The following is a 22,615-nucleotide window of genomic DNA, read 5'->3' as shown; positions in this document are numbered from 1 at the left end:
ACTTGGAAAGTACTGAAGCCTCAGGCCAGATGTTGGAGAGAGGAGAGCCAGGATTCCTCGGGCACTGAGAGCAGGGAGGGTTTTTCAGTGAGCCCCTTGTGCTCAGCCAGAGCAGCTGGGTCAAGTGGCCCTGGGTGAGACTCAGGTTGTCATGTGTGCCATTTGGTGGGAAAGGGCAGTTGGACAGCAGTGGAAATCATTTCTGTTTTCTGTTGATGACTGTCTTGCTCACTCAGTGGCTGGTGCATGGGCTCTGAGATCTGCGGAGGAGTCCTGAGAGCCACATGTACACGGTTGTCCACGTGCGTGCACATGTTGTAGACGTGTCCCTGTGTTGGAACATCTGGAGTGTGGTTCTCCACTTGTGTAGCCCAGAGTCTGCCTCCCTGGCCCGGCCTCTCCCAGGTCCTTCCTCATTAGCTATGTGGATGAAGGCGAGTTGCCTTGGTGTCCCCATCTGTACAAGGGGAATAATAATCGGCTCTGCCTCACGGGGTCATTGAGGTGATTAAGTGAGATAGTTCATGCCAAGTGCTTAGAGCTGGGCTGGGTGCACAGAGGTGCTCGATGGCTGTTAATTATTGGCTGGATTTGAATCTAAGCCTGTCTGACTCTGACTTCAAACGTGTGTTCTTCCTAGAGACTGCTCAGTTGGTAATTTACAAACTTTCAGTAAGTAAATAAGACATTTTACTGGTTTTAAATTTCCAGGAGCACATGATGAGAAGTCTCCCTTTCACCCTGGTCCCACAAGCCCCCCGGTCCTCTCCCCCGTGGTGGCTGCCAGTCTGACCAGTTTCTTGTGCACATCCCCACATACTCTGTGCATATCCAGTAAGATCCCACTTAAGTCTTCGATAGGTTCTTGAGGACTGTGACTTTAAACGAAATGTACAATGAAACCAATTTTTTTCTCACTGTTATAAAAAAGTGACGTTGAAGGAATTGATGTTATCTGAGGACCTGCTGTACAATTCAGTTGATGCCGCACCCTCCAAGAACCTATCCCCAATGTTCAATGAAGACTTACTGTACAGGCAAATGTTGATTTTGTGTAACCCTTTTTTTCCCTCCCCATACATATTCTAGCGTGCTATGCTCAGTGATCGGCACCTTCTTGGAGATCTTTCCATGTCACTACAGAAAGCGCTCCCCGTTCTCTTATGTGGCAGCATAGTCTTCCACCATATGGGTCATCATAAGTGATTCAGTCTCTTCTTGTTGGACTTTTATTTAGTTATTAATTTTTGGCAATTACAAACAGTGCAGCAATGTGTGTAAGTGCATATGTGGGTGAGTTCACCCTGTGGGATCAGGTGGTCCTGGGTGAGAAATACCCGGATATTGTGACAGATATTACCGACTTGCTGCCTTTTGAGATGGTCAAATTCACATCCCCCCAGCCCTGGCCAACACAGCATGTTAACCATCTCTCCAACTTTCAACAATCTGGTACATAAAAAAATGATATCTTAATGTAGTTATAATTTGCATTTGTTATATAAATGAGGTTGAGTATTTTCTAATACTTATATGTTGGGAGCCTTTTGTAGTTAATTTTCTGTACTTACATTCAAACATATCTTTTGTTCATGTTTTCTGTTGTGTTAGGTTGTCTTTTTAAAAAAATCAGTTTGTACGATCTTAATTATATTTGAGAGAGATTAATCATTTGTGATATGAGTTGCAAATATAATAATGTGGTGTTCCTGGTTAAGAGGATTCATGACCAAACCATGGGTTTTCCTTAAATTGATACATAAATATAACTAATTCTCCATCCAAGTCCTATTCTTTTTTTCTTTTTTTTAGACAGGGCCTCACTCTGTCACCCAGGCTGGGGTGCAGTGGTGCAATTTGTGCTCAAACCACGCTCCTGCCTCAGCCTCCTGAGTAGCTGGGATGATAGACATGGGCGTGTGTGCACCACCAGCCTGGCTAATTTTTGTATTTTTTTAGAGATGGGGTCTCAGTCTGTCATCTAGGCTGGTCTCAAACTCCTGGACTCAGGCGATCCACCTGCCTTGGCCTTCCAAAGTGCTGGGATTACAGGCATGAGCCACCGCTCCCAGCTCCAAGTCCTGTTCGTAAGGGTTTGTAGGAAAAATAAATGAGCATGACTGGTCAGGAAGATTGTGAAAAATGGAGGACCTAGCTCTTACTGGTATTAAACTGTATTATGAAGCTATTGTAATTAAAACAATGTGGAAAAAAGAAAACCAAACCAAATCAATGTGGTATTGATGCAAGACAAATTAATGGAGAGTCCAAAATATGTGGGAATTATGAAAATATTGGCATTTGAAAACAGTGGGTAAAAGATGGGTAAGTAAATGTTGTTGAGACACTTGAGAGCCCATCGGGAAGAAAATGTACACAGATGCACACCTCAGTCTTCCACTGAAACAACTCCTGGTGGATCCAAGATTTAATGATAACAACTTAAAATGTAAAAATAGTTGAGAAAACCATGGGCTGATTTAAACAACAGTCTAGGGAGCAAAGATCAAAAGATGAAAATATTTATACATTTGAATTACAGAAAAGTCAAGATTTTATGCCTGGCAAAACCACCACAACTAAAATAGAAAGACAGCAACGTGGGCGGTGCTAGGCCTTACCACTGCCTGCTTGCCCCCACAGCCTCCGTTCCTGCCCTTGTTTTCTGGGTTGGGGTGCCAGTGCCAGGCCCTTCAGCTTGGAGAGTTTCGTGAAGCTGACAGTGGTGTGCTGTGTCGGTGGCCGGCAGGATGGAAAGACCCTGATTCCAGCCCTGGATAGGCTCTGGCTTCCTGACCCAGGTGGCTCTCAGGAGATGGTGTGGTTGAAAACCTGAGGCCTGCCAGCTAGGATTTCAGAATTGTCCTCTTCTCCTGGAGCTGGGGCAAGTCTGGGTTGGCAACACTGTGCTTGTGGGTGCTTCCCTGCTTCTGGCCCCCTCAGATTGTATCTCAGACCACATGACAGCTGCCCCCAGTCTCACTCCCTGCAAGTCAGGAAAGGACGTCCAGCCAGCCATGTTGTCAGCCCACTCCCCTTCCTGATGAAGGCAGAAGGCTCAGGAGCCTGTGTCCTGGAGCCACAGGGACCTGGGGGTGTTGGGGGAGATTTGCTGGTTATATAGCCTCAGTTCGGTTGTTTTGCCTCTTGACTTCCTTGCTTCATGTGTGAAATGGCAACAGTGGCCTCTGCCTCTTAAGGACATGGAGTTTACGTACTTAGGAGATTAGGTCTGTCATTTGCTCAGTGCAGCACCTGGAATATGATAAGGGCCCTGGTAGTTCTGGTGGAGGTGATGATCAGAATCATGCTGGTGGAAAGCCTAAGAAAGACAGAAAGGCCTCCGCTGAGGCCAGAGAACATTCAGCCTCATGTGAGGAAGAAAGTCCTATTTGCTGACACCAGTGCAGCATAGTCAGCTCTAGTCACAGAGGGAAGTAATCGACGGCCGGCCCTGGCTGTGTGCTCATCATGACTATAGGAAGGATATTTCTTTACTGTCACTCCGCAGGCGAGGAAGCAGGCTTGGGGAGGGGAGGGATGTACCCTTTCCCAGGCTGCACAGCTGGAGGCTCAGCCCCTGCCCCCTGACCGCTGGGCATCCTTCTCCCTGGGGAGGGGGCACCTCTGTGCTTGTGGTGGTCTGGGAAGAAGAGTACTGGCCAGCCATGGAGGAGTGCTGTGGGCAAGAGGATTCTGCAAGTTCCTTCCTCCAGGCCTGGCAACAGGAGGTTAATGTGTGGGATCCTCTCCGCTCTCCCCACAACACACACAGAGTGCGGTCAGGCTTTGTTACGTGGCCTCTGATTCCTGCCTTGTGGGTCCAGATCTGCCAGCCCTTTTATGCCCCTTTTTTTTCTTTTTCTGCCAGCCTGTGATTCATACTTTCCCCCCGGGATAGGACTAGATTGGTGCCTGGCAACAGAGGGAGGGGTTAGTTCCTATCAGCTCTGACTGTAGCCTCTCAGGTGCCACTGTGAACAATAACACAGATGAAGCAGCCCTTCGGCCAAGACACATGGATCGAGGGACTCATCTGGCAGATTGAGGGGACTGCTAGGGGTGAGCTTTCCTGGGATGCTGGGGAGTAGCCACGTCCGTAATGTGGCTCTATGGAGGCTCCTGCCTTCTGCTCCTAAGGACTCTGACAAGTTATCTTCCTCTTACAGGATAAATCCCCGTTCCTCTCTCATCCAAATACTAAACTACAATGTGAAAAAAATCACGACTAAATTCCGTTCTCAATCTTGCAGTTACCTGTCGGGGCCTGATTGCCTTAATCTGCTTTTCTCCCCTTCTCTTTCCCTTCCCTTCCATCCTTCCTTTGTCTCAACAAATGAAAAAGAAAAGCTTGGGGTAGGGGGACCACCTATTTTATGAGGACAGATTAGGTTGTGCTGTATTTACCAACAGCCTCAGAATCTTAGCTGAAAACCGTGGGTTATTCTGCACTCATGCCACGTGTCCACAGGGCCAGCTAGAGGCTTTGTCCATCTTGTTCACTCAGAGATCCACAGCTGAGCAGCCGTATCTGGAAGGTCGCTGGTCTTGCACCAGAGGGGAGAGAGGGCTCTGGAGACCTCACTCCTGCAGTTACGGGCTCTGCCCAGGAAACAGCATGTTCTGTTTTCACTCACAGCTCATTGGCCACAACGAGTCACACGATCACCCATTTACCAGGGAATCAGGAAGTGCAGTCCTGCCTTGTGTCCAGAAAAGGGGCTGATAGGCCAGGTGTGGTGGCTCACACTTGTAATCCCAGCACTTTGGAAGGCCAAGGTGGGCAGATCGTGTGAGGTCGGAAGTTTGAGACCAGCCTGGCCAAACATGGTGAAACCCAGCACTCTACAAAACAAACAAACAAACAAACAAAAACAGAAAAGCAGCTGCTACCCACAGTCCTTTTATTTTCATATTCTGGGTTTTCTTATCAGCCTTTTCCACAGTAAGTGTTGGTTCGTGTGGTTGTAATTCAAGCACCTACCCTTATCTCTATCAAGACCTCTTCATTGTCATCTCAGTGACTGCTTTTGTTGTTGTTGTTGTTGTCATTTTTTAAGAGATATGGCCAGGCACAGTGGCTCACGCCTGTAATCCCAGCACTGTGGGAGGCTGAGGCAGGTGAATCACTTGAGTTTAGGAGTTCAAGACCAGCCTGGCCAACATGGTGAAACCCATCTCTACTAAGAATACAAAAACTAGCTGGGTGTGGTGGTGCACGCTTGTAATCCCAGCTACTCGGGAAGCTAGGCCAGAGAATCGCTTGGACCCGGGAGGCGGAGTTTGCATTGAATGGAGATCATGCCAGTGTACTCCAGCCTCAATGGTAGACCAAGACTGTCTCAAAAGAAAAAGATGCGATCTTGCCATGTTGGCCAGGGTGGATTCAAACTCCTGCGCTAAAACGATCCTCCCACCTCAGCCTCGTGAGTAGCTGGGATTAAAGGTGTGCCCCACTGTGCCCAGCCACACCATCTCAGTGGCTCGTAACTAGCCCTTTGTGGTGGCATGCCCAGCATTAGCCAGCACCCCATTTTCGCACATGCACTCTGTGTCTTTTCTCTTGTCAGTGTGTGGTCAGTGACTCTCCCTAGGCCAGAAGTGGCCTTCACCTGTTGATCATTTCCATAGGCCAGCATCCCAGGAGTGGGTGTGCTTATCCTTTGCCTGCTCTTGGACCTGGCCCTCCAACACCCAGTGTTGAGAACGCAGAACAGGACTGGCCCATCCTGAGAACTCAGGGCCAGTCCTATTCTTAAGGAGCTGTGCTTGCTGAATGGGTGTGACTTTTCTGGGTCTGATGTCAGCTCATAAATTCCCAGAACTTTGGCTCTACAAGGTAGCGCCATCCTCAGGCCATTTAATTGTCTCAACCCTTTATCTTGTAGAGAAAAGTTATCCACTCTTATGCCTTCATGAGTTTGCTGTTTCTTCCCATTACCTGAGTAATTGGAAACCAGTTACTCAGGAATCAGGGAATTGGGTCAGAGAGCGTTTTCAACAGCTTCCCTCCCCAGCCTGGGGCAGAGGCTGCTAGGGTGACCTGTACTGTCCTTGTCCCAGGCTGCTGGTCTTGGTGGCAGCCCCCGGTGACCTCTAGCTCTTCACCTCTCTGGAGCTCCTTTGAGAGTGAGAGTTGTACTTGCCAGGGGAAGGCCTCCATCTCCTCTTTTCCAGGCTTCGTTGGAATCAAACCCATTGAAAACACACCACTGGCATGGAGTCCTCCAAGGCCAAGCTCCTTTCTTTTTGTTTTGTTTTGTTTTGTTTTGTTTTGTTTTGTTTTGAGTGAGGATCTTATTCTGTCTCCCAAGCTTGAGTGCAGTGGCGTGATAGCTCACTGTAACCTCTGCCTCCCGGGTTCGAGCAATTCTCCCACCTCAGCCTCCCAAGGAGCTGGGACTACAGGTGCCCATCACCACACCTGGCTAATGTTTGTGTTGTTTGGTAGAGATGGGGTTTCACCATGTTGGCCAGGCTGGTCTCAAACTCCTGACCTCAAGTGATCTGCCCGCCTGGCCTCCCGAAGTGCTGGGATTACAGGCGCGAGCCACTATGTCCGGCCACAGCGTCCTTTTTGAAGTCTGTCCATGAGGTTTCCAGATCTGACTTTTCTTTCTGGAGAGACCTGCTTCTGCTCGGCAAGGCCTTTGAACTTTGGCGATGGCAGTTCTGTCCCAGATTCTCAGATCCATGGAGAGGGCAGAGGAATAAGTCAGACTTCAGCCCTCTCACCCTTTATTGGTTGGGACAAAACTTTTGGGAAGTTTCCACTGGTCAGTAATAATAAGAATAGTAAGTATAGGGAAACACAATAGCTGACATTTATTGAGTGTCACTGGCTAGGTACTGCTAAGAGTGGGTGTGAAGTTGTGAGATTGTGACATGTTATTTAACCACCCTGCGCCTCTCATGAGTTCCCATCTCAGACCATTGTGAGAATTGAGTGACTCACTGCATGTAAAGTGCTTAGAGCAGAGCCTGGCACCAAGCAAGTATGCAAGAGCTGGGTGCTAGTGCTGGGATCGCAAGGCTTCTTGCTTTAAAGACAAGGAAACTGAGATTCCTAGAGGATGGTGGCGACACAGCCCTCTCCATTACCTGAGTAATTGGAAACCAGTTACTGAGAAATTGAGGAATTGGGTCAGAAAGATTATATGATACCACAGAGGAAGAGCAGCCTCCAGCTCTGGAGCAGGAGACAGTGGATTAAAGAATCAGCTTCATAACTGGGGTTATGGTGCAATCTTGGAGGGATGTGCAAAGGGTTCTGGGGCTATGGGGAACACAAGGGAGCCACTAATTCTTCCTGTTTGGGCTGAGATGAGTTGAGAAATGTGAAAGAGGATTGAACTTTCGCTCTGGGACTCTTAACAATCCTGTGAGGTGCAGGGAAGGGTTAATAGCACCCTCATTTTATGACTGGGGAAACGGAGGTACTCCACAGCTCACTGACCTGCTCTTGTTCAGAAGCTGGTGGATTGGGGATGGGTTTCTAGGCCTGTCTGCCTGGCCACCCCTCCCCAGTTCCAGCTTCTGGGAGAGACAGGGAGCGTCAGGATCTAGCTCAGCGTGGTTACCAGGCTGGGTACGATTGGGTTAATCATTTTGGAAGTCAAAGAGGACTTCGGGGCCACTGGGGTTTGCAGGCCTTTGTCCCGTCTCCCGGCCCTGCCCCCAGCTCTAGTAAGTCTCTGCCTTCGTCCCCGAGGGAAACAGTGGCCCCTTGTTTTCTCCGAGTTCTGAACTCCAAGCGCCACACAGAGCAGGATCCAGCATGGGCCCTGCAAGATGGCGTGACTTGGAAACAGAGCGCCCACAGACCTCAGGTCCCGGCGGGCAGCCTTTCACTGAGACACTCTTGCTCCTGCTGAGAGGGACAATCCAGACCCCATCCTCTGAGGAGGACAAGAAGTCCCCGGGAATGTTCTCTTTTCTGGGGGCAGAGTGTGGTCAGAAAAGCAGAATGACAACCTTGAAATGAGTTCCTGTCCCCATGGCATCTGCGAGACATGCCTCTGTGGTGCCCTTCCCCCTCGGGCATCCCCCTGCACAGTGTCCTTTCCTCCATGGCCTCCCCAGTCTCAGGAGCTGGGCCCTTTCTCCTATAGGGCCGCACCCAAGGGCCCGTCTCTTTTCCAGCCAGCGGAGGGAGACTGCGGCCCGTTTGCAGTGTGTTCAGGGGACAGACCCCTTCAGGGCAGTTGTGGCATGTCAGTCACCTGAGGAAGAGCCACCAGAGCTGCCAACAGCCCTGCTGGTACCCAGCACAGATGCCACAGCGAGAGGCGGCCGCACCTGAGAGCGGCCTAGGCCTGATGTGTGTCCCAAGCTGCTGTTCTCACAAAAGGGTTTTACTGGCATGAAAATGCTTGGAAAATACACAAAGGAGGCTGGCCCGTTTCCAGAGCTCAGCTGTTTACCTTCAGTGGAGCGCCGGGGATGCGGAGAGCTTATTTTCCAAACAGCCACGGTTGTCAGGTCTACGGGCCTCAGGCTGATGCCAGGCGAGGACACCAGGGCGTCCCCTCTGCTCACCTCCTTCCCCAGCACCAAGGGAACGCCACAGTTTCTCCCAGGCAGGGAAACCTGGAGGGCTGTCTGGAGATGTGGTGTCCCGTCTCCCTGGTGGGCATAGGGGTTCTGCAGGCCCGCATGCGTCGCTCCTGTGGCCCGGCTCCCCCTGCGCTCGTAGCTGTCTTGGCCTCTCGTTTGTGGTGCCTGTCCCACTGGAGCCACAGACTGTAGTGGAAATGGGTTGGTGTTTGGCTGTGTCTGAGAGCCCAGTGTTCTCTGCCCATGGCCTCTCTACCTTCCTTCAGATTCTGCTTTTTCTGGGAAGAGGTGTTGGGTGGAGTGTAATTTGGAATCTGTGATGAGAGCCCAGCAAAGCTCTTGCAGTTTCTTCTTTCTATCAAAGGGGAAACTGAGGCCCCAGGGGATGGCGAGCCCAGGTCAGCGGGCCGCTTGTGGAGGCTGACACGTGGGCATTGCCGCACAGTCTCTATCCTGGCCGCTCCACCTGCGTGGCCCTGCTTGGTCATTTTCCTTCCTGGGCCGTTGGTGTCCTGGTCTGTGCAGCAGGGAGCGTCCTCCCCGGCCCCTGGGCTTGCCGTGAGGATGAGCCAATGCCAGGTCTCAGGAGATACTGGGAAGTGTCTTTCCCGTCCCCTTCTTCACCCAAGAGCCCCAGAGATGGGCAACTTCCCAGCTAGCCTGGTTTTGGTTTTATTTTGTGTTGTTTTGTACACAGGCCTGTCACCATGGGGAGGGAACAGCATTCCTCAGTAGTTTCTTATTGTGAGGTCTAAAGGATTTTTTTTTCTATATAGGGGAAATCCCTTAACATCTTTCCTGGCAAACAGTAAGAAAGACGAGTTAAAGACACCAGCAGATGAGAGCTGCCGTGTTCCGGGGGTGCAACGGAGAAGAGTTTAGTAAGGGACCATCACAGGGTGCGGGCAGACCTGAGAGCCAGCACAGGACAAAGTTCCCTGCTAACAAGCCCTGAGAGCTGTCACCACCCCCAGGCCTGAGGGGACAAGGGGACCAAAACATACCTGGAGCCGTAGGGAAGGCGGTAGTATTGAGAGAGGGGCTGCCCTGCTCCATGGGGGCTGTGACTCCTGCCAGAAATACGGCAGGGGGTCGGGGCGTGAGGATGCTGCAAGTACACCCTCCCTCTCTCCTTCTTGCCCATCTTCTGTTGTGCCTCCAGTTGGCCCGACTTGGCCAGAGGAGAAGGCAGCCAGGTGGTTGTGGCCTTAGAGGACAGCTGCCTAGGGCACAGAGCAGGCATGGGGAGCGGGGTTGTGGGGGCAGGCAGCGGGGAATGGAGTGAGAAGCGCAGCCTGAGATCTGAATTTGTGTTCCCGCTCCACCGCCTTCCTGCTGTGGGACCCTAGGCAGGTTTTAAAAGTCTCCGTCCTCCATTTTCCTCATTTGTAAAATCACTTCTCGTAGTGGTTGTTAAATACAATGAAAGAAATGCACGCAAGCTTTGAGCGTGGTGCCGACTGCCAGTGACCATTTGTAGTTGTCATTATGATGTCTTTAGTAACATCTTTAAAACAATCAGCCTTGAATCCTGGAGCGAAACCCACTTGGGGGTGGGGTTGAGAGCAGGGGTGGGGCTTGTGACCTTCTCTGGCCTCTGCTGAGGCCAAATTGGGGGTCAGCCAGGTGCCGGGCTGGCGCTGCTGCCTCCGAGTCACTGGCCTTGCAGGTGGTGGTGGCTGTGGGCCGGGAGGGAGGCATGTGGCGGGTCAGGCAGCGGGTGTCAGGCTGCCCCGGCTTTTGGCAGGTGTTCCTGTCTTGGGGTCAGGTGACGCTGACTGTCTGTTGGCCAGAGGCCTTGGGGACTGATCATCCCAACCTCAGGCACTTGCAAAAATAAACACCTTCCCCGGCAAAGCAGGGGAGCAGCGTGGAACAGATTGCAGGCAGCCCTGCACGCCTTCGCTTCTCCCGACGAGCCCAGATTTCAGTGTGAAGTGCAAGCGGCTGGTCGCTCGAAGCAGCAACGTCTAGATTCCTGAGGACCACAGCTTTGCCAAGACTTTTTATAGGTTAGCAGAAGCAGTATCCGCTTAGATCTAAGTTCTGATCAGGCTGTGTGACGTTAGTCATTTACTTAACCCCTTGGAGCCCTAGTTTCCCTAGGTGGTTGGGCAGATGGGACATGTTCAGAAAAGCCTTTCTCTGTAAAGCCATTTCTCAGCATCACTTGCCTGGCCTGTTGACACCGTCACCTTGATTCCTCTTATGTGTCTTGTACATCCTGGATAGCATGGGACTTGGGGAACAGAAGTACAAACGTGGGCCGTGCCCTTGAGGAGTTAGCAGGAGAGAAGAGTTGTGGGGTCTTAGAGGGTTTGTCCTGCTTGTCCTGTCTATATTTTCCATGTCAGCCCTCCTGCCCCATCTCCAGAGTGCTACAGGGAGGCTCGAGGGTCCTCTGGTGATGTGCCCTGGGGTGGACAAGAGGATGGGGGCAGTGGACTGAGGTGCTGAAGTTGTTGCTTTTGTCTGTGTTCCCTGCCTCGCAGCTGAACCTGAGCCGGCCGATCGAGGAGCAGGGCCCCCTGGACGTCATCATCCACAAGCTGACCGACGTCATTCTTGAAGCTGACCAGAATGATAGCCAGTCCCTGGAGTTGGTGCACAGGTTCCAGGTGCGTGAGGACCATGCAGCCCTTGGCTGTGGCATTTTCAGGAGGAGGAGGGGAGGCCCTGGAATGGCCGTGTGCGTGTTTAGGGTGGTAGCGGTTCTCTGGAGGTATAGTCTGGAGAAATGGCTCTGCCACTGGCGAGACGTGGGCTCACGGGCAGGTGCTTTGTGCGGCCTCGGTGTCCTCGGGTGTAGCATGGGGACTGAACCAGGTCATGGTTGGGCCGTCTCCACCCCCTGGCTGTGTAGACACGGTTTACTGATGAGGCACCACTGAGTTCCAGTGTGGCCTCCACGCCCTCAGCACAGGCACGCACAGCTCTTTCCCCCGGCTCGGGTGGGCACAAGGGATGGAACCCTTTTGCTGCACATGATAAAGGGGACCCCCGAGGGCCTTTGAACTGAGTCCTGCCTTGGTGGAGAACCCTGCCTCTGCCCGTTACTTTGACCTGGGTACTCACCTTTGAGCACAGCCAGAGGTATCTTGCTGAGTCCCTTGGTCACTTCCCTGTCCCCACCCCACTTCCCCAGCAGCCTCGAAGGTCCTGCCCACTGCCTTGGGGTTCTCATGCTGGCTACTGACTTGTTCTGTGTTCTTTCTGTTGTGGACAAGAACATGATTCTGTCCTCTGGAAAGCGGCTCAGAGGTCATGAAAAACAAAGTTGTATTGTCAGTGAAAATGCAGGCAAGATGGTAGCTGTTTTCGGGCCTGCCTAGTGGGATGGGGATGCCTGAGCTGGGGTTTCCAGCATGTGATAGGTGCAGATTTGGTGCCCTACTTTTCTTCATCAGGACAAAGGGCATCTCGCCCGCCTCCTGGTCATCCGCTGTCGCCGTCCTGCTGACACTATTTTCTCCCCGTGTGTTTGGGGTCGGCCACCTTGGCCCCTCTTGCTTCCCTGGGGCTCTCACCCTGTTCCTTGGCCAACTCCCTGCTGCACGTTCCTGCTTCCCACCAGGAAGTGGCCCCAGAGGCAGGTGCAGTCTGCTCCCGGCCTCCCCTGCTCAGGGGCAGGGCATGTCACATGTTATGCCCTCCAGGGCGTCTGCCCGGCCAGCGGCCCCAAGTCCATTCTACTTGCTGGACGCTGTCTCCTTCATCGGACTGGAGACTGTGGGAAAAACATGGTTGGGCTCCTCTGTGACCTCATGGAGCCTCAGTTTCCTTATTTTTAAAATGGGTGCTAGGAATAAGAAAAGCTCAGACCGTGTTGGGAGGATTGTGCTGGGGCTCGATGGGAACAAGACAGAGGAGAAGTGTGCCCTGGTGATGCACTGCTTCCTGAGCCCCTGTCCCATGCCAGGGCTGGGCTGATCAACACTCACCCATGTGCTGCATTTGATCCCCACAGCCTTGGTGCAGACTCACCAGCCTTGTTGATAAGCAGGAAGCGGAGGCGTGGGAACATGTGCAGCTTGTCCACAGGGAGCTGGCAGAGCCGGGGGTCAGTCTTGACTTTTTCAGGTGAGCCACTGCTCATCCTGGGGGCTTGCTGTTCTGTTCCTCTCTGGCCCCAGCCTACACAACTCTCCTGGGGTGTGGTCCACAGCCAATCCAAGTCACACAGCGACTTTCCCCTGAGCCATTTGCTCCTGCCTCACCCCCGTCTCCTTCGGAAGGCCCCCGAGTCCCCAGTTCATGTTCCTATGGTGCCCTCAGGGGACATTTTCTGGAGGAGCACAGCCATGCCTGGGCTGCCGCACAGCCCTTTGGTACAGGGATAGCGCATCTCTTGTTGAGTCCATCTGGGGGACAGTGGCCTTCCAGATACCTGATTACCGTTACCTCCGAAAGCACTGCAGAGCAGTTACCGCATACCAGGCCCTGCTGGAAAGTGCTTCATGGCGGTTGACCCATTTGCTCCCGTGAGCTGTAAGGTTCGATGATTCCTGTCCTGTGGATGAAGCAGCAAGTGCAGGGCAACTAGAAAGTGGTCCAGGTAGGATTAGAGCCTGCGCTAGCTTGCTCTCCTCACGTGCTGTGTGGCCTCTCCAGAGACGGATGAGGTGGAGGACTTGGGAGTCAAACTGTCTTCAAGGCAGATCCTTGCTCCAAAACTTAGGAGCCAGTCGCCTCCCCCCAGCCTCAGTTCCTTCCTCCTCGGGTGGGCAGGTTGCTGGGAGGAGTAAACGCCTGTGGGTGTGAAGTTCCCGTTGTAGCTGAGTGCCACTTCATCACACCCACACGGTTGCTCTTCCTAGAGAGAGGGCCACGGCTCCCGGCTAGCCTGGGCCTGGAGTTCTGGAACATCTGCTCCCAGGCTCTTATCCCTCTTGCCTGCTCCCCAGGCAGGTGATGTCCAAACAGTGAATGAGAGTTTGGACATCTGTGTGTGTGTGAGAGACAAACAGTGAATGAGAGTGCCCACTGTGTTCCTTTTCTGGGCAGAAAAGAATATTACAGGGAGAATGTGTGGAGGGCAGCATGGGGACTTGTGGCTTAAGGCTGTCAGGCAGCCACAGATATGTTTCTCAGGTAGGGTCTTGGCTGGGTCTTGGAGGATGGTTGCTGTGACCTCACTATAACCTCCCAGCACCAGTATTTCTGGGATAAATTTTCATCGCCGTCTATGCTTCAGTAAGAAACTGGATATCTGATAAAGTGGGAAGTTTCCTCCTTTGTGAAGAGAACCATCCTTTGGGGAAAAGGGTGCGGGGCTGCACTTTCCAGAGGCCCCAGGAGAGAGGAGGCAGGCGGGGCCGGCACAGAGAAGGACCAAGAGACACTGGGATGGGGGCCGGGGAAGACGCTTCCTCCTGCCCCTGGTCACTGGGCTGTCAGCGTTGACCGTCCCCCTCCCTCTGCCATAAGATGCAAGTTCAGAGCCAGACCATGTGGACCCAGGGAGGCGGACACTTGACCTCAGTCATGCCCTTTGTTTTCAGATTTTTGTTTCAAATTTTATTTTCCAGGCATTAACAAGGAGGCATGAGTGTGGTTTGAGGACTGGGAGGGATAGGGATGCTACAGGCAGAGGCAGGGGAAGCAGCACGCAGAGCTGGGGTCCTCCCATTTTGTTGTGAGCAGGAAAACAGAGGCAAGATGCTTTGCCCCAGCAGGGGCTCAGCTGGAAGGGCCTTCTCCACAGGCCATATTCAGGTCCAGGGAGGAAGGAGGAAGTGGTTTGGGGCTGTGTGGGTGGAGGAAAAGAAATTTCTGAGATGTTCCTCAGGGCCCCGGAGCACTGCACCAGGCTGCCTCTGTGAAAGCTCTGGTCCCCAGGGAGGGAAGAAATTCCCAGTCAGGAGGCCGTGCCTGCTTCTGGCTGCCCTGGTGAGCAGGTGGAGGGTGTGGGCCAGAGGCTTACTGCAGAACTTTAAAGCTGCTGGTCACCGAACCTTCACCACTGCCCCAGGGTTTTGGATTTTTTTTGTTTGTGTTTGTTTGTTTTTTGTGTGTTTTTGATTGGCTTCTAAATGGCTTGGCTCGGAGACTCGGTTGGGATGATTCAGTTGTTTTTCTGTTCCAAGGTTCACGTGGAGCCAGCAGCCTGGTGCCTCCGAGGCTCTGCCTGAGGTTTGGTTCTCGGTGTGCAGACCCAGGCAGGGGCCCCCAGGGCCTGGCCACATGGGCAAGTGGGGCTGGCGTGCCAAGAGGATCCCTGCCCTGGGCCTGGGGACACTAGGGGCCTCCTGGCCCGGTGAGTGGCTTCCCCAGGGGAGCAACATGAGCCTTCTCCTCGCCGTGGCGCCCAGAGCCATCTGCCAGGTGTGGACGCAGGGTGGGAGGAAAGGGGCCCGCCCTCCTTTTCTGCTTCCCCTTCTAGCCCCAGAATTGCCTCTGAAGGGCTGCAGTGATTGTGATCCATGGGTCATGTGGGGCTGCCTCGGGGGACCTTCCTGGGGTTCTGCCTGAATAAGCTTAGAACTAACAAGGAGGTTTCAGTCTCAACTGCTGCCTCTTCCCTGTCTTTATTAGAAGGACGGGAATTGTCCCCCAGATGTTCCCTGAACTCCCGGTCTGCACACAGACTGCAAGGAGAGGGTCCTCTGCGGTAGCCCAGGAGCTCCTGGCCAAGAGGGGAGGCCGGTGGGCAGACCCAGAACTGACTTCAGTGCACCTCAAGTGATGAGTTAGGAAAAACATGGGTCTGATCATAGCACAGCTTGGCTTAAAACATCCCATGCTTTCTTATTGCTGTGACACTGAAGGCCATGATTGCCAGCTTGACCCATGGGGCCTCAGTGATCTGCCCCACCCATTCCTTCCCTGGCCTCCTCAGCAACTGCTAGGGCTCTGATGGGTGTCCACCTCGGCGTCTTTCCACAAGCTGTTCCGTCAGCTCAGTGCCCCTTCCCGAGAAACATCCTCCCTCGTGAGCTGACTAATGACACATCTCTTGTCCCAGGCCCTGCCAGCTTAGCACTGTTTCTTGATGCCCTTCGGAAGTTTGTAATTCTTTATCAGTGGCTATTGTCTGTCCTTTCACTGGGGCAGGGATTGTGTCTGCTCCCAGCAGCTGGTGTTCCCACTGCCGCCTGCAGTGCCTAAGTGTTTAGGTGGAGGCGCATGCCCTGTGCTGGTCATGTGCTGGGACGGCCTTTCATGGAGTGCCCTGATGGGCTTGTGGAGGGAGGACGTGGCTCTGCTGGGCTGCTGGGAGCAGGGAGGGAGGAGGCCAGGAGGGTTCATGAGGCAGATGGCACTGCCTGATGGGCATGTGTGGCGATGTCTCCAGGTGTCAGCGAGGTTGGAGAGGAAGCAGCAACGCCAGAGCTCCAAAGCTTTTTCATGCCAGGCTGTGCGGCTTGGAATCTATCCTGCAGGGAGAGTGGGGCGGGGATGGTGGTGATGCGATCGGATATAATTGGCAAGAGAGAGGCCCTGCTTTGAAGGGGAGATTGCCAGTGCAAGATGAACTCTGAGCAGGTGAGGACACTGTTTACTCCTTGGAACCTGGGTGCTTCCAAGATGAAGAAGGAGCTCATGGCCCCAGGCTCAGTGTTGTGCCCATCTCAGCCCCAGGTGCCCTTGCATGTGGTCCTGAGCGTCCCCTCCCTCTGCTGCCATGATAGGCCGGCCTCTGAGCAGCTCGAGCCTTGTCCAGCCTACACAGGACAAAATTGCACTCACCTCCTGGCTCCTCTCAGTGTGTAACGATCTAAAGTGGATCTGGGAAGGAAGCTCCTGCCCCGAAGGATGCAGGAAGAGAATGCACACTTGGCCACACTGGTTCTTTCCGTGTTTTGCCTGGAAGGAAACCATGTTTAGCCTTCAATAGTGCCTCCCCGATCCCACCACCCTCCTGAGGGGACAGGAAGCAAGTGGGACTGGGAGCTGGTGGGAGGGGGTGACGTTTGAGGTCCTCCCTGCTAGTCCGCCAGGCGAGGCCAGGTTTCACTGCAGGGATAGACAGCTCCCCTCACCCAGCACAGGCTGAGCTTGTCTTGTGCCACATGGTCCCGGAGGGTTAGGCACAGCTTTGCAGTCTGAAATGACAGCCGTCACAGCAGGGGGTGAGAAGGCAGTGAGGCTTATGCTGACTCTCAGTGTCTACCTTGTGGTGACACGGACTCATCCATCTCCCTGGACCTCCCTACAGGCAAGGGAACTCAATACTGCACAGTTCCCTTTTCTTCTTAAAAACGACTAAAATACCTTGTTAGGGTTATTGTTAGCATTAAACTAATTAATACCTGCGATGCCCGTAGTGCTGGCATGGTGTGAGTGCTGCACGTGTGTGTAATGGTTGGCCACGCTTAGTGTGAGTGCCTGGGGTGTGATGACGCGTGCAAGCCACTCAGTACAGGCCTGGTGCCTAGTGAACCGTCAGTCACCGTGGCTTATGTCAATATTATTATTACAGTGACAGTAGGACTACTCTGTCAGCCTTATCTGTGGCCGCAGCTGACTTGAGAGTTCTCAGTCCTAATTGGAGTCAGTGAGGCAGTGATTATGAAAGTGTCCCCAGATGGGAGATGCATTCTGTGCTAGGGCAGCGGAAATGCCTAAAAGGCAGGGCCAGGTGGGGGTCAGAGGGACTCGAGTGCTGTTCCTGGCCCCACCCTTCACCTGCTGGCCCACCTGGGCCTCCCCTTGCCTACTGCATAGGGAAGGTGCAGAATGGCACAGAAGACCTTCAAAGCTGTTGCGTCTGCCTCCAAAGGACTACCCAAGGCCTCGGCTCACATTTACCCCAAATATGATTTCACAGCTGCATTGAATCAGACCCTGTCGGTCCCTGATGTTTATTGAGCAGTCGCCAGCACAGGGATGGAGAGGAAGTAGAAGAAACAAAGGTTTTTGTTGTTCTAGGTCTTCGAATCCGACTTGGAAGATAACATCTAAGCCTATCAGAGGATAAATAACACTGTAGAATCTAAGTGGTTTGTGTCGGCTTTGCCTTTGTGCCTGCTGACCGGTGGGGTCAGAGTAAGAACCGTGTGCCCCTGGAAGGGGTTTGTGTTGTCACCAGGGAGCCGTGGGAGGGCTCCCTATTTGCCAAGCATGTACCATGTGGCCCTTTCTGCCATGGGCCGTTCTTATCTCTTATGTCTTTGGTCCTCATCTCAGTCCCTGAGATAATGGAATTATTCTCCCATTTTTCAGCGGGAGACAACTGCAGCCCAGGGAAGTTAAGTCACTTGCCCAGGGTCAGGTAGAAAGTGGCAAGGCCAGGACCATAGCTTGGAGGGGGTTTGGTGACACCTGATGGCTCTGTGGGTGGTGTGAGGGTTGGTGATTTCAGGGCCACCTTGGCAGGAGGTCATCGTCTGGGATTGCCTCTGACACAGCTGGTGCCGTGTGACAATGAGACTGCTGGCCAGCAAATGCCACGGGAGGCAGAGTTGGACGCATCTGGTGGCCCTGGTCCCAGAGAAACAGATCACGTCCTGTTCTGGGGTGGCTGTGAGGTCAGCTTCTCGATAACTGCTGCCCTGGGTCATAGGCGACTCCTCCCGTGGTGTCTAGCCACACAATCTGTCCATTGTGCACCAACACCAGGCCAGGAATCACCCTTTCTGCTTTGGGGAGGGCGGGGCCGTTCTGTGCCGTTAGCCTGTTGCAGTTGCTTCCTCTTGTGGAAAGCAAGCCTGGTCCCCAGGAAGACATGTGGCCCTCTTACAACCAGGAGCAGAGCTGGACTTTGTGTGGCTCGGTTGGGACAGGGGCAGGAGAGGGCACCCCAAAGCCTGAGCTCTGAGCCAGCGTGTGGGCTGCCGCCCCTCTGCTTGTGTGTGGACAGTCAGGGTTTTTCAGCTCAGGGTCTGGGGGCTTGTTGAGTTTTAGAAATATTAATGTTTATCAATAATACATTTTCCCCAAAGTTTTAGAAAGAACTTTTATGCACACTATTTCTGGATTTCTTAACCTCAACATGATCGACAACTTGGGCTGGATAATTCTGTGCTGCTAGGGGCTGTCCCAGGCAATACAGGGTGCTTAGTAGCCTTCCTGGCTGCTCATTAGCAGATGCAAGCAGCACTCCCCACCAAAAATCTCTCCAGATGTTCCCTGGTGGAGGGAGCCCACGCCACCCGTAGTTAAGCGGCGCCGCGTTTTGTAAGAGATGGGTCCGGCAGCTCTGAGAGCTCAGGCCGGCCAGTCAAGTCGTTCCTGATTTTTGTGTGGACCCTGAGGCCCTATTGGGTACAGTTTCTGGGTTTTAGTGTTTAGAATCGCACACCAAGACGACTAGCATCTTGTGGCTTCTCTTCTTCAGTAATATGAATACCTGCGGCAGAAAGGACACCCTGTTTTCTGTTTCCTCCTGGTTTGTGTGGGTGGCATGACTTCCCATCGTGTTTCTGTGCTGCCTGTACAGGCTGTGTGCCCGGGATGAAGCCCACTGTGGCTGCCTTTGTTTTCATGTAATAAATCCCATTGCCACCTCACCAGCCAAGAGTACAACCGACCGGGTAAACCATGCGCTGGGCCTCTGCTGACCTTGGCCTTCTGGGATGGACAGAGTGAGGCATGAGGATATCCTTTGAGCCCCTCCCTGTAGGTCCCTGCCCCAGGCCTCCCACGCCTCCTGGCAGCCAGCCCTTGGTCTGGCCCTGGCCCTTACCCATTTGTCTCTCCACTGATCTGTGAGATCATTTATCAATAACAATGATGTTCATTCAGCAAGTCTTAGTTGAGAACTTACTGTCTGCCAGAGTTCCTAAAAGACATTACAGATGCAACAATCAATAAGACCTGGTGGACACAGCCCCTGCCCTGCTGGAGCTGTATCCGAGTGTGAGTGCATTGGATCATGACAACAAAACCTAGGTAAATAGAGGACAAGGTAACACAGCCCCAGTGATGGCGATTACTAGGAAAAAACACACCGAGGCCTGGGAGAACAGAGAGGTGCTTGTTACTGATCCTCTGAGGAGTTGACATTGAGCTGAGGCCTAAAGGGCAGGACAGTCAGGAGGGGAGCAGGCAAGGGGGCAGCACCTGGCCAGGCCCTGCAGTGAGATAGGATGGAGCCGCAAGGACCCACAGTAGCCAGGCGCAGCTGGAGCACGGTGGCAAGGGCTGTCTGCAGTGGGCTGGGAGCTGGCAGGAGCCAGACTGAGTCTGGGCCTGGTGGCCCCCTGGGAGCGCTGGGTAGCTCTTTGAGGACTCAAAATATCATGCCAGCTCCCCTCTTTGATGGCCCCAAGTTGAGCCACAGACAATGTGACATTTTCTAGTCCCCAAGCTCTCTGAGGAGGAAGGAGCCCCGCCCATTGCAGTAGTCAGAGGTCAAGGAGGAGCTCCCGGGGCAGCAGGACGACTCCCACTTCTGCGCATGCCCACAGCCACTGAAGAGGATGGCTGACATGTGGAACCGAGGCCAGTGTCATCCACAGGGTAGATGTCGTAGCCAGGTCACCCCTGGCAGCAGGAGCTGTCTCTCTTCTTGTGCACCTAGAGCCTGCACCAGAAACTAGAAGACTGGGGTGGCTGGATGCAGAGGTGAGGAGCCCAGGGGTCCTCTGGCCTTAGTGACCCAGTTGGCCTAGGTCAGCAGCACCGCCGCAAACTGTGCCCTGATTCTGGATGACTGTTCTCTCCCTGCAGACACTAGTTTGTAAGCCCTGCTGGCCGTGAGTCATGTTTGCAAACCCAGCAATGCATCACATGGACAAGGCATGGGAGTCCACGGGCTGCCAGGAGGCATTGGCTTGTTCTGGGAACTGAAAGTCAGACTCAGCCAGGCGACTGTGGGCCAGGTTGAGGTGGGTGGGGCTCCAGCAGGCATGTCACCTTTGGCCTCGATGTAGGGAAGCTGCTGTCCTGTGTGTTACTGTACACAGGGGAGGGGCCGCTGCCCAGGCCCACCCGAGCGGGTGTGTGGGATGCGTGTAGGGTTAGACAGGCGCTTAGGGGGTGTCGGGCTGCTGCTGAGGTTGGTGGAACCCAGCTCCGTGTGACCTTGGGCAGGCAGCCCCTTTCTTGTCCTCCTCTTGTTCAGCTGGTAGCTGTGACAGCGGGCTAGGTGACCGACCCCTTCTAGCTCCATCTGTGTGGAAATCCCAGCTGTCCCTTCATCCTGTGGGATCCTTCCCTTCCCTGGTCGCCTAGAGGACCTGACTAGTGCGATGGTGCTGTGACAGAGAGCATGTAACATTTGTCAGGGAAATAGCTCTGGCTGGGCACCTTGCCTGCCTCCCGCTGACAGAAGGTGGAGAAAGCTCATAAAAGTTTGGTGTGAAATCTGGGGAGAGAGGGGAGGTATTGTTTTCAGTGGCGGGCCTGGAAAAAGGGGGCGTTTGCTGTCTCCAAATAATAGTGTTCTGTTTCCTTCCAGCCCTCTCCTCTGTAGCGGTCAGGGTTATGTTTTGGCCTGAAAATCATTGTTTTGCATGGGTCTTTCTGCTGGCTCTTGAACAACGTTTCTCCCCTAGAGAGCCTGCGGTTTCTCCCAGCCATGGCTCACACCACGTGCCAGGCGGCTAAGTGAGGTGCATGACACTGTAATGCCTCAGTAGCCCCGTGGGAGGATGACCTGAAGTGACCATTGTGGGTGGCACCCACCTTCAGGATGGGAGTGCCTGTGACCTGCAGGCCACAGGAGACACAGTGGGGTCTGCATGCAGAATCACATTCAGGGTGCCCCGTTTGGGTGCTCAGGCCCCTGCCCTGCTCCACCCCACACAGCCCCTTTTAATGTCTTCCCCCAGTCTGGAATGGAGAATCACGTACCGTTCATTGACCCTGGAGCCTGGAGCCTGGTTGCTTTGAATCCCTTATTCGATATTCATTCTGTTCACCAGGGAGGGGATGGGTTGTTGGTGTCTGCTTCAGGGAAGCTTCCCCAGCCCTTCCCAGGGCTCTAGCGTTTTCCCCACCCCTTGTTGGGCTTGGGACACTGAGTTTGACCAGCTTGCACATGGACTGTGAGTCTGATGGATCCTAAGTGTGGCTTGCCCTGTGCACCACTGCTGGGCTCTCAGCAGTCCTGAACGAGCTGGCACGTGCATTTGGAACAAGTTTGTGAACAGAGTCCCTCTGCTGCCCAGCCAGCCACTTCCCGTCTTGGGGGGCAGCCATCGGTTCCAGTGGCCTGGAGCCTTTCCAGGGGGTTCTGTGGGACTGAAAACAGACAGTCTTCCTCGCTACACAGCCCCTGTACAATGGGGCTATACGGTATGCCTTGGAAGTGATCTCATCTTAGTCTTTTGCAGGCAGCCTCATTCTAACGGCTGCATGTTAAACGGCCTTCCTCTCCTTTACCAAGCCAGCTCTCTACTGGTGTATACCTAGGGCATTTCTGATCATGTTTTAGAAACATGCTGTAGTGAATAGCCTTGTACATGTATTTTTGGGTACACAGGTGAGAAATTCTGTAGGATAAACACCTAGGAATCGGGATGCTGAGTTTGTGCATTCTGAGTTTTGGCTGTTGTCCAGTGTCTCTCTGCAGAAGCCAGTTACACTGCCACCAACTAAGGACTGGTCCCTTTTCCACCACCTTAGGAAGCGTCTCTAATCAGTTTACCTTGGCATGGAGTCACAGAGTGTTGGAGGGTGCCAGGATCCTGGCAGTCTCCTCCTCTTGCCTGTTGGTTTTGCCGCGGGGAGCTCCAGGCCTTGGGAAGGGTGGTGTCATGCTGCCTCACTTGGCTTGGCCAGACCCTGAGTCTGGGCCATCTTGCCTCTGTCTGGTGCTGTGTTCTCACGCTCACTTTTCTTTTCTGCACTCCATGTCTGACCACCCCAGCCTGAGCTCAGGGATTTAAATATTGGCTCGCAGGAGCTAATAGGCCTAGAGGCAGATTGCATCAGAGTTTTCCTTTTGCCAGCTCTACCAAATCACAGAAATCACTGTATAAAAGATGAAGGCAGCCCATCAGTTCTCCTGAACAGCGAGGTCCAGCACACATACCCCTAAGGCCAGCACTACATCTGACACACCAACAAGACCGCATCCATCCCCAGCTCCATCCTGTGGCCTTGCAGGCTGCTGGACTGGTCACTCCATAACCCATAGCTGTCCTTGTCACTTCCCAGCTCAGGACCCTGT

At 53.4% G+C, this 22,615-nt stretch overlaps 1 protein-coding gene across 4 annotated transcripts in view; it reads left to right on the top strand.

Moving 5' to 3' along the window:
* Nucleotides 1-22,615, top strand: part of ITPK1 (inositol-tetrakisphosphate 1-kinase) — a 182,490-nt gene that overhangs the window by 93,939 nt on the left and 65,936 nt on the right. For 2 of the 4 annotated variants that reach the window (XM_073998133.1, XM_045396900.3), the window contains exons 1-2: nt 10,479-10,568; nt 11,049-11,174. Coding sequence is in view for 2 of the 4 variants with exons in the window: in XM_045396898.3 (XP_045252833.1) it covers nt 11,049-11,174 (126 nt within the window). In the remaining 2 variants the exon portion in view is untranslated. Of the gene's footprint in view, nt 1-10,478; nt 10,569-11,048; nt 11,175-22,615 lie in introns of those variants that run through there. The other 2 variants (XM_045396898.3, XM_045396896.3) reach the window with 1 other exon arrangement.

Source organism: Macaca fascicularis, chromosome 7 (genome assembly GCF_037993035.2).
Source record: "Macaca fascicularis isolate 582-1 chromosome 7, T2T-MFA8v1.1".
Taxonomy (NCBI): domain Eukaryota; kingdom Metazoa; phylum Chordata; class Mammalia; order Primates; family Cercopithecidae; genus Macaca; species Macaca fascicularis.
The sequence above is the reverse complement of the archived record's forward strand: the minus strand, read 5'-3'. Positions and strand labels throughout refer to the sequence as shown.